General features: G+C 38.7%; 1 protein-coding gene across 1 annotated transcript in view; it reads right to left on the reverse strand.

The window, feature by feature from the left end:
* The window catches only part of LOC311295534 (serine/threonine-protein kinase pim-2-like), a 32,070-nt gene extending 21,406 nt beyond the window's left edge, over window positions 1-10,664 (reverse strand). The window contains exons 1-7 of the mRNA XM_084416982.1: window positions 10,548-10,664; window positions 9,739-9,837; window positions 8,031-8,141; window positions 7,711-7,805; window positions 7,561-7,611; window positions 4,769-5,150; window positions 4,509-4,685 (exon numbers count right to left, since the gene is read on the reverse strand). Of these exons, the coding sequence (XP_084273108.1) occupies window positions 4,509-4,685; window positions 4,769-5,150; window positions 7,561-7,611; window positions 7,711-7,805; window positions 8,031-8,141; window positions 9,739-9,837; window positions 10,548-10,647 (1,015 nt within the window). The 5' untranslated portion in view covers window positions 10,648-10,664. The remainder of the gene's footprint in view (window positions 1-4,508; window positions 4,686-4,768; window positions 5,151-7,560; window positions 7,612-7,710; window positions 7,806-8,030; window positions 8,142-9,738; window positions 9,838-10,547) is intronic.
* Window positions 10,665-12,345: the final 1,681 nt, after the last annotated feature.

Raw genomic sequence — 12,345 nt, forward strand, 5'->3', positions numbered from 1 at the left:
GACCTACTCATTGTCGTAATCATACTCTAGATCTAATATTATCACATGGAATCAATGTTGATGCCGTTGAAATTCTGCAGCAGAGCGATGACATCTCAGATCATTATCTAGTCTGGTGTAAACTTCATTTAGCCAAGGCTGCAAAGCCGACTCCGTGTTACAAATATGTTAGACCTATCACTTCTGCCACTAAAGTTTGCTTTATTAATTATCTTCCTGATCAGTTTAATCATCTCAGCATCCCAGATAGCTTAGAAGAACTCGATATTGCGACAGAAACTTTTAACTCTCTCTTTTCCAGCACTTAAGACACAATTGCTCTTTTGCGTTTAAAGAAGATTAAAGAAAATAGTCCAACGCCGTGGTACAACGAGCACACTCGGGCCCTTAAGAGAGCAGCCAGAAAAATGGAGCGCAACTGGAAGAAAACAAAACTAGAGGTATTTCGCATTTCATGGAGAGAGGGCACGATTGTATACAGAGAGGCCTTAAAAGCTGCTATATCTGCTTATTTTTCAACCCTATTAGAAGAAAATAAACAAAACCCTAGGTATTTATTTGAAACAGTGGCTAAACTAACGAAATATAAAGCTTCAAGCCCAGAAGTTTCCAAACAGTACAGCAGTAATGACTTTATGAACATCTTCACTTACAAGATTGATAACATCAGGGAGAAAATGATAACTATGCAACCGTCTACTACAGTATCGCATCAGGCAGTGCATTGTAGTCTCCGTAAGGAAAAAGTTCATTCATTCATTGCTATAGAAGAGGAAGAATTTGCTAAACTCATTAAATCATCTAAATCGACAACATGTATGTTAGACCCAATACCGACTAAGCTAGTGAAAGAGATGCTTCTAGAGGTCACAGATCCTCTTCTTAATATCATTAATTCATCTTTGTCATTAGGATATGTACCAAAAACTTTTAAGCTGGCCATGATTAAACCGCTTGTTAAAAAAAAATGCAACTTGATCGTACAGAATTAGTCAATTATAGGCCGATCTCGAAACTACCTTTTCTGTCAAAGATACTAGAAAAGGCGGTATCCTCACAACTATGTTCCTTTTTAGAAAGAAATGAAATCTGCGAGGATTTTCAGTCAGGATTTAGACCGTACCATAGTACTGAGACTGCTCTCGTTAGAGTCACAAATGATTTGCTCTTATCATCCGATCGTGGTTGTATCTCTCTATTAGTGTTACTCGATCTCAGTGCTGCATTTGACACTATTGACCACAACATTATTTTAAATAGACTCGAAAATGATGTTGGCATTAGTGTAATTGCATTAGCATGGTTTAAATCATACTTATCCGACCGTTATCAGTTTGTAGCAGTAAATGAAGAGATGTCTCATCGATCACAAGTTCAGTATGGCGTACCACAAGACTCAGTACTAGGACTGTTGCTGTTCACTCTGTACGTGCTACCCTTGGGAGATATCATTAGGAAGCATGGAATTAGTTTTCACTGTTATGCTGATGATACTCAGCTTTATATTTCTTCACACCCTGACGAAACTTAGCAATGCACAAAATTAACAGAATGCATATCCGATATAAAAAATTGGATGACTAGTCATTTCCTACTACTTAATTCTGAAAAAACAGAGATTCTAATTATTGGACAAAAAACTTCCACACGTAATAACCTAGAATACTGTCTAATACTTGATGGCTGCTCTGTTAAGTCTTCGTCGTCGGTTAGGAACCTGGGTGTGCTCTTTGATACTAATCTTTCATTTGAAAGTCACGTGTCTAGTATCTGTAAAACCGCATTTTTCCATCTTAAAAATATATATCTAAATTATGTCATATGCTCTCATTGACAAATGCAGAACAATTAGTTCATGCGTTCATGACATCAAGGCTAGATTATTGTAATGCTCTTATGGGTGGTTGCCCTGTACGCTTAATAAACAAACTACAGCTAGTCCAAAACGCAGCAGCTCGAGTTCTTACCAGAACCAGGAAGTATGACCATATTAGCCCGGTTCTGTCAACACTGCACTGGCTCCCTATTAAACATTGTATACATTTTTAAATATTGCTGATTACTTACAAAGCACTAAATGGTTTTGCTCCGCAGTACTTGAGCGAGCTCTTAACGCATTATAGTCCTTCACGTCTATTGCGATCTCAAAATTCCGGCCAGTTGATAATACCTAGAATATCAAAATCGACTGCTGGCGGTAGATCCTTCTCCTATTTAGCACCAAAACTTTGGAACAGTCTTCCTAACATTGTCTGGGAAGAACTCTTGTCAGTTCAAAGCTAGACTAAAAACACATCTCTTTGACCTAGCATACACATAACACATTATCGACTTCTATAATTCAATGTTAGGCTGCATAGATTAGGTCAGCCGGAACCGGGAACACTTCCCATAAATCCTGATGTACTAGTTACAGTACATCATAAGAAGAATGGCGTCTACGCTATTATTAGCCACTCTGTTTAACCAGGGCACCATACAGACTTTATCAAAGAATTTGTACTGAGTTAGTACTGGCTGCAGATAAAGTCATAATTGTTGGTGATTTTAATATACATGTAGATAACGAAAAAGATGCATTAGGATTGGCATTTCAAGATTTTAACTCTATTGGAGTTAGACAACACGTGTCAGGACCTACTCATATCGTAATCATACTCTAGATCTAATATTATCACATGGAATCAATGTTGATGCCGTTGAAATTCTGCAGCAGAGCGATGACATCTCACTTCATTTAGCCAAGGCTGCAAAGCCGACTCCGTGTTACAAATATGTTAGACCTATCACTTCTGCCACTAAAGATTGCTTTATTAATAATCTTCCTGATCAGTTTCATCATCTCAGCATCCCAGATAGCTTAGAAGAAGAACTCGATATTGCGACAGAAACGTTTAACTCTCTCTTTTCCAGCACTTTAGACACAGTTGCTCTTTTGCGTTTAAAGAAGATTAAAGAAAATAGTCCAACGCCGTGGTACAACGAGCACACTCGGGCCCTTAAGAGAGCAGCCAGAAAAATGGAGCACAACTGGAAGAAAACAAAACTAGAGGTATTTCGCATTTCATGGAGAGAGAGCTCGATTACATACAGAGAGGCTTTAAAAGCTGCTAGATCTGCTTATTTTTCAACCCTATTAGAAGAAAATAAACAAAATCCTAGGTATTTATTTGAAACAGTGGCTAAACTAATGAAATATAAAGCTTCAAGCCCAGAAGTTTCCAAACAGTACAGCAGTAATGACTTTATGAACTTCTTCACTTATAAGATTGATAATATCAGGGAGAAAATAATAACTATGTAACCGTCTACTACAGTATCGCATCAGGCAGTGCATTGTAGTCTCCGTAAGGAAAAAGTTGATTCATTCATTGCTATAGAAGAGGAAGAATTTGCTAAACTCGTTAAATCATCTAAATCGACAACATAGTATGTTAGACCCTATACCAGCTAAGCTATTGAAAGAGATGCTTCCAGAGGTCATAGATCCTCTTCTTAAAATCATTAATTCATCTTTGTCATTAGGATACGTAACAAAAACCTTTAAGCTGGCTATTATTAAACCGCTTGTTAAAAAAAATGCAACTTGATCGTACAGAATTAGTCAATTACAATATCCAAGACTGTTCCAGAGTTCCGGTGCTAAATAGGAGAAGGATCTACCACCAGCAGTCGATTTTGATATTCTAGGTATTATCAACTGGCCAGAGTTTTGAGTTTGCAATAGACGCAAAGGACTATAACGCGTTAAGAGCTCGCTCAAGTACTGACTAGACTAGTCAGCAGACTAGATGGTGAAGCAATTCTTGTAATGGTCTGTTTCCACCCAGTCTCTCTTTCATCAGTAAGTTATGATATTTATAGTAGGACCAGAATATTAAAGTGGCCTCCAGTCAGTTTAGTACTGTTCAATAGCTGCATTGTTAGCCTAAACATAATTCAGAATAAAAAAAAATATGACAGTACTTTTCAAAAAAATTAAAATGACATGTGAAGGCCAAGTACGGTAACCCACACCCCCATACCCATGGACACTGACTCTCTAACCATTAGCCCACGACTGCCCTAATGGACTAGAATGATTGCAAATGTAGTTTCTGGCTCTGTTGTGCTACTATACGTCTGACCTCAATAATAGACGGGACAGCCCGCCTGCCTTCATTCTGGCATTGAACCACTCATGCTGTAAGATCTGCTCTAACGTCGGGCGTTTCGCTGGACGGAGATTCAGACACTGGCTAAACAGATCACGGCATGCTGTTCAAGTTTGGAGGAGAGAGAAGGTTAGTCAAGACCTTGTTACACACCAAAGCTGACATGTGAGAAAATGTCTTCTGAAATATGTGATGAATATAAGCTATATGTAAATGTAAGGTATATGGAGACATTAGCGTAAAAATTTGATTTCATTCCTCTAGTAAACATTCATGGGTGTTTTTGACTTTTTTTTTCTGTTAAACAACATTTGGTCAAAGACTTTGTGCATTTATGAATGTCTATTCTCTCACCGCTGGATAAGACAACATTCCAAACAGGACAGGCTTTTACTATGTCCCTTGTATGACGAAATGGCATACATCCTTTCACCATCAAATGCAGCACAATGCCTAGAGCCCAGACGTTTGTTGGGACGGCGTGGTATATGGGGTCTTTGAAGACCTCTGGTGGGCAGAAATCTTTTGCTCCTGTAAGCAAGACATTTCATTACCAATACATTTCCACAAAAAAAACAAAACTAAAAAAAACATAATACAAAATGCCAGCTCACCACAATATGCAGCACTGATGTAGCCGTCTTCATCCAGTAGGTGAGCGAGGCCAAAGTCAATCAACTTGAGCTCCATACTGCGTGTGTTCACCAGGATATTGTCTATATGGACGTCATTATGAAACACGCCATGGTCTATGCAGTGTTGCACTGCCAGGACTAACTGGCGCATTAAGCCACATGCGACCTCTTCACTCAGTGTGTCACAATCACTGATGACCTCTCGCAAGACTGTGCACGGTTGAGGGAACTCCAAAACGAGTGAGATTAAATTGGGCCGATCAAACCACTCATACATTTCTATTACGTAGGGGCTTACTGGAGGACGCCTCAACAGTAGCATCACCGCCACTTCTGAAACCAGAGGTCTGGAACAACCAGGCTAGAGAAAAAGAGAACAAGACAGCAAAAGGTTAGTTGGCTATAGATTTAAAGAACACATGTAGTTAGTATTTAAATTACTTTACATTGCTTTTTTTTTATTTTAGTTATAAATATGGATATTTTTCTTACAAAAGCGCATGGCTTCGCTTCAGAAGGCCTTTATTAACCCCCTGGAGCCGTATGGAGCACTTTTATGATGGATGGATACGCTTTTTTGGGCTTCAAACTAAAAAAAATGGTACCATTCACTCCCATTATAAAGCTTGGAAGAGCCAGGAATTTTTTTTTTATATAACTCCGATTGTGTTTTGCTGAAAGGATAAAGTCATAAACACCTAGGAATGCTTGAGGGTGAGTAAATTATGGGATCATTTTTGGGTGAACCAACACTTTAAAGGCACACTATGTAATTTTTCGCAGCTTGATGACGCCTTGATTTCGCAGAATCATGGGAGTTGTTGTCTTCACCTCTACAGCCGGCGGAGAATACGACGCGACTAAAATGGTAAATATGCTACTTGCGGTAATTCAAGAAAACGAGATTTAAACAAAAAGACTGTGTAGAGCTGTATAACAATGATTAGTTTTCTGTCGATGACTGTATCCAAACAGCTGCTCACCTGACTAATAAAACACATCATATATTAAAGCGTCTTTGGTGTTTCCGTGGTTTCTACAGGATAAAACCGGAAATCGAGGGAAACGCGGGGTATGATGGCATTGACAGATGACGCACAGGCACTGTCCGTGTCCCGGTTAAAACTGCTTATTTCTCTGGATTTAAACATTCTTAGAGTCATTTGGGATGATGTAAGTACACAAATCAACAAAATATATAACATTGTTCTAGTGGTTTTTGTATATTTTAATCCAAAAATCTTACATAGTGTGCCTTTAAAGGAACAGTTCACTTCAAAATGAAAACTCTGTCATCGTTTACTCTCCCTCACGTTGTTTCAAACCTGTGTGAGTTTCTTTCTTCTGCTGAACACGAAAGAAGATATTTTGAAGAATGTTGGTAACCAGACAGTTGATGGACCCCATTGACTTCCATAGTTGTTGGCTTCCATAAATACTACTATGAAAGTCAATGGGGCCCATCAACCGTTTGGTTACCGACATTCTTCAAAATATCTTTTGTGCTCAGCAGAAAAAGAACAACAACTTGAGGGAGAGTAAATGATGACAGAATTTTCATTTTGAAGTGAAAGCCCCACTATGTAGGATTTCCGTTTTGGTCAAACAACGACCTCTAGAGTCGCTGTGGACTACTTGTATTTAACGTTACTGTCGTAAATACCACTCACGCAGAGCAGTCTCTTCACTCACGGCCTGATTCCCTCCCCCCTGTATACCCATAGATGTGTAGGCTATACCGGTCCCCGTTCAGTCGGATAGAAGCTGTAACGAGTGGAAATAAGGTGTGGCCCCTTTAAGAGCTGCGCGCGCCCTGTTTAACTGTCGGCAGTCTGTATTGTATGTGCGCCTCGAACACTCCGTAAGCGGGTTGTTTCTGTTTGACGCTCATTCTTGTCCTATTTTTGTCTATCAAGTAATGCTGTGGACGGTAGAACGTGTGACAGACAGTTACACGAGTTCGATTGGGGAATAAACACAACGCGTTACAAATCGTCGGACATCGAACAAGCACAGCTAGCCTCCGAAGATGTCTACTAATCCATCAACAAGAACGCCAGGTGCTTGTCCGAGTGATATACAATATAAGCAATAGCCTACTTACAAGTCCAACAGCATGTGAGGACGTGTTGGGGGAAGTGAGGTAGCCTATGCCGTAAAGCAGTCGAATTTTGTAGTTCTTTTTGTGCTGCTCGGGTTACTACCCGAACCCCGAAGTTTAAAAGTACGATTAAAAACTATACAAACCCCGTCAGGCTATGGCAGACGCGTCATTCAACCTATTTTAAGTCGATGTACCATCACAAGGATTTTGGAAATATATTATGAAGGTTGAAAAGTTACTTAGTGTTACTTGAACTATTCCTTTACGTGCAATAAGCCATGAAAAAGAAGTCAATTTGGTACTCGCGATCTGTTTGAGAGGCGGCTTTATGAGAGCGGCACTTATAATATAGATCAGTGGTGCGTGTGCTTTTGGTGTGAGACTGTGAGCGCGAAACCTGTGGGAATGAGTAATATTATGCACAATACAAGCACTATTCAACCGGAGCGATTGAGACGAACGAGTGACAGGAGGCGGGTGTGTGTGTGTCAATTCGCTGTCGGAGAGAAGAGAGCGAGAAAGCACAGCTGGTATCGATGTATCGATACTGCAGAAAAGCAGCATTGGAACCATTTCAGAATCTATAGATACATTCATTTTTGCCAACACTATTTCACAAAGCACCTTTTAAACAGCTAAATATATTCTTTGAGTTTTGCCAACTTACAATTAAAAGATAACGCTCAGCATCCCTTTTGTGAACAGTTTTGATGGCAACCTACAAAACGAAAAAAGAAAAACATTATTAATTTTTTCCCAAATTCAAGTTTGGATTAATTGGACATGGAGAGCAAAATGTTCAGTAAGAGTGCGCGACCTCTTTCCCATATAATTTATGGATTCCCTTGAACACTTTGGCGTAGCTTCCCGTTCCCAAGATATCTTTCACCTCGTAGAAAGTGTTCAACAATCCTGAAAAACAGAAGAGGTTGCTGGTTCCGTCAATTGTATCATAATAACATCCAATATAAAATCAATTTAACGAATGTGTCTCTTATAAAACATGGCAAAAAGTAAACCATATACGCAGGGGTAATGTTTGCAGTTCTGTTTAGTTATAGGTGTCATCAGAATTACAAAGTAATAGTACTTAAAAAAATAAAACAGAAGACAAGAAACAGGGCAGAACAGACTCACCATTAGTTGGCTCACACTCAGAGGGACCTGGGACAGATGACGGCTCGGGATCAGACCAATGTGGAGTCGACTGTGCATAGACTCTGCTCCTCCTGCTGTCTCGTGTACGAACTTCATAATTGTAGAAAAACAAAGCGGAAAATATTAGAAACATGTCTGACCAGAGTCATCATTAAATCAAAATGGACAATTCTTATTTTTTTTTATGGAATATTGCATTTTTTATTATGAATGATTTATCCATTATTATTTATTTTTTGTAAGTAACCTTTAATTAGAGTGAATAGAGTTTGAATAGAGTTTATTTGAAAGTCACGTGTCTAGTATCTGTAAAACCGCATTTTTCCATCTTAAAAATATATCTAAATTACGCCATATGCTCTCATTGACAAATGCGGAACAATTAGTCCATGCGTTTATGACCTCAAGACTAGATTATTGTAATGCTCTTATGGGTGGTTGCCCTGCACGCTTAATAAACAAACTACAGCTAGTTCAAAACGCAGCAGCTCGAGTTCTTACTAGAACCAGGAAGTATGAGCATATTAGCCCGGTTCTGTCAACACTGCATTGGCTCCCTATTAAACACTGTATAAATTTTAAAATATTGCTGATTACTTACAAAGCACTAAATGGTTTAGCTCCGCAGTACTTGAGCGAGCTCTTAACGCATTATAGTCCTTCACGTCTATTGAGATCTCAAAATTCCGGCCAGTTGATAATACCTAGAATATCAAAATCGACTGCTGGCGGTAGATCCTTTTCCTATTTAGCACCAAAACTTTGGAACAGCCTTCCTACCATTGTCCGGGAAGCAGACACACATAGCGTTCACATAATACATTATAGACTTCTATAATTCAATATTAGGCGGCATAGATTAGGTCAGCTGGAACCGGGAACACTTCCCATAAATCCTGATGTACTCGTTACATCATGAGAAGAATGGCATCTACGCTAATTTTAGTGTCTTTGTTTATCCCAAGGTTTTCCCGCAGCCTGCCGGATCCAGGCCGTTTCCAGATCTGATGAAGGACCTGCGCCTGGACCCGATGTCAACGCAGTGCTGAAGTGCTAACTAGCCTCTCCCTATGGAGGATCCCTCTACCACTCTACAGATAAAGCGTCGTCGGGAAAACTCAATTTGCGTATCTACCCCGAATTGATAAAATGAAATAAAATTCTGAATCAAAACTATAAGGAAACACCAGTAATTTGTTTAGGCTTGGTTTGTAGGGAATTCCAAACCTGCACACATATATTCAAACGCACATAACTATAGAACCAATTCTTAATGCGCATCTGAACGCCATCAGCGTTTCTCACAGGTTCGCGTTTAAAGTCTGTGTAGAGAGAAAGGTGTCGTCTTGGCGGCCCCTAATTTAATAACAAATGATCGTTGCGACGGAAGCGAATCAATCAAAACTAACTTTAGCTGGAAAATAACTTTATTAAAGAACCGCTATAAAGCCAAAACAATCTTACGTTAAATTATACATTTATCTCTGTAAAGCTGCTTTGAGACAATCTACATTGTTAAAAGCGCTATATAAATGAAGATGACTTGACTTGACTTTAAATAGAGTGGTGCAGGTGTGCACCAATATGCAATGCATGTGAGAACATTCAGCAGAATGACACATGAAATCATGTGCACAACTACATTCTGCCTTCCGTACTGCATAAATGGTGATCACACCAGACTGACCTGCTTTAGGGAGTAAAACAGAGCAGATTCCCTTGAACGCCTTGCTGAAGCCTCCCAATCCCAGGATATTTTTCACCTTGTAGAAAGCGTTCCCAGATCCTGAAAAACAGAAGAGGTTGTTGCTGGTTCCTTCAGTTGTCTCATAATAAAATTCGGTACTATACGGTTATCCGGACCACACGTAAATGTACTATACGGTTAACCTAACCCTAACCAAATAGGTGTGGTCCGGATAACCGTATACAGGGTGGGCCATTTATATGGATACACCGTTAATAACATGGGAATGGTTGGTGATATTAAAGTCCTGTTTGTGGCACATTAGTATATGTGATGGTCACCACCCATCTTGAGGAGTTTGCCCCCTCACAATATACTAATGTGCCACAAACAGGACTTTAATATCACCAACCATTCCCATGTTATTACGGTGTATCCATATAAATGGCCCACCCTAGTTCCTAAAATTCTCATTTAACGAATGTGTCTCTTATAAAACTTAGCAACAAGTAAACTATATACGCAGGGTTAATGTTTGCAGTTATGTTTAGTTAGGTGTCATCAGAATTACAAAGTAATAGTATAAAATAAATAAAACAGATGATAAGAAACAGGGCAGAACTGACAGCAGATCTTAAAAGGTCAATGATTGTCTGTCTAGCACTAAAGCACGTTTACAATGAAAAACAGCAGCACCACTTCGTTTCTTCGTTGCAATAAGGAATTAAAGTATTTCCCAACATTGCATTGTTTTAAATGAGCCAGAATAATATCATTTATAAAGTTAATTTTGTTAATTAAACTCGCACCTCTTCGGCGTGTCTGCTCACTATCTTCAGGAGAAGCTGTTGTTGAGTCGGTTCTACACTCGTTTTCGAACCAGTTTCTCGTAGTTTTCCGTGTGGACATGTTATTGCTGCCGGATTATGTTTGAGAAGACTGGATATGGTGTGTTTCTGTCCGCAGACGATCGTATCTCTAAGCAAACTCGCTCAAAGCAAACTCGCTCTTAACACTGCTGTGTGACGTCACAGTAACACAGGCGCGTTCGAAAAATAAGCCTATATTAAAAGTGCGCATTTTAAAAGTTGAGTTGATTTTTCGTGGACACCGTGGCGCAATGATCTGAACTGGATTTGCCGTCAGCGTTTTTATGTCTTAAGTCTCCCTGTAGCAAACTGAAAATATGCGTTTTGTTTTTCCTACATGATTAAGTCATCTAAACTTAATCCTGCACAATTTATTTATTGTTAAAGGATGTTTATCCATATAAAATGAGTCATGTGTAAAATAAAGTAAATGTTTTCTCCATAAACTCCCTGAAAATACACTGCTGCAATCGCCATTTTGTCTCCGTGGACTCAATGTGAACGTAAAACTAATTACAAAACATATAAATGTAACGTTAAATGAACAACTCTTACTCATTGAAAGGTCAATTGTTGCTCTGCTGATTCTGTCATCTTCAGAAATATAAACTCAGTAAGATTAGCACTTGACTGCTCAGCACAGCATAGTTTTGAATGGTGATTTTCCTGTACAATAATCATGTTTTATGTTTGACCACACATCAATTTTATTATGCTGAAATTGTATTGTTTTCACAATTTTAATAAATTAATTTAATGGTTTTCTAAAATCATTTGAGTCTTTTAATCCATGTGTTTATCTCTTAAATGAGTTACACTTTAAAGTGGCCATTTCCCAAACTGGGGTTTGTGCATTTATGCAAATTAGAAATATGTAAAATGTAATCATTTTAAAGTAAAAGCAATCCATATTAGACCTCTTACTAAAAATATATTAAATATTTTGTTTGTGTCATGTGATGAGTAACTGAGATGAGAGAATTAAGAACATGCAAATGTGTTGATGAATTATTGAAATATTAATTTAAAATCTCAAGGCAAAATAATTTAAGTCAAAGTAGTTCAGCTGACAAAAAAATGTACTAATTCAGCTGTACTAATTGTGATTCCATCTAGTTGTAGGACTTATCATCAAATAATTCAATGGAATCCTTTAATGAACTGGTTGCGCCCTCAACACAGAGAGTCTTGTGTATTGTGAGAAGTTTTTCATCCCCAGATAGGATGCGCTCATCTTCATCGGATGGCCAGTTTGATGTATTTAGAGCGGCTGCAGCAGAAATAATTCTGTTGTCATCCAGCCTGCGCTCAGTGTTGTTGGCCAGGGAAACAAATACCTCTGCCTTGCGATGGACACTTATTCAATCGCGCATTTAAATACAGTTGTCAATCCAGAAACATAGCAGTGTACTCAGAGCAGCATGAAAAGAGTCTCAATGTATAATCACTAAGAGCTTAGAGCTCAAACATGACAATCTGGGACTCGGGTCAGGAATCAGACAGACTGGCTAAACCGACCGTCTGCTAGCTGTCTCACGTCACCAAGGTCAGATAAATCCCATCACATAGAGAATCTTTCACCCTAGATATCATCATATAGAGACTGTATCTGTTCCCCGAATTAGGACATACAAAAAACTTCCAAACCCATCTTAGAGTAAACATTTAATTGATGTTCAACAAATAAAAAACAGATATAATACAAATGAGCAAATGGTAAAGCTTGGGTTGCTGAATA

Source organism: Rutilus rutilus, assembly GCF_951802725.1.
Source record: "Rutilus rutilus genome assembly, chromosome: 8".
Taxonomy (NCBI): Eukaryota; Metazoa; Chordata; class Actinopteri; order Cypriniformes; family Leuciscidae; genus Rutilus; species Rutilus rutilus.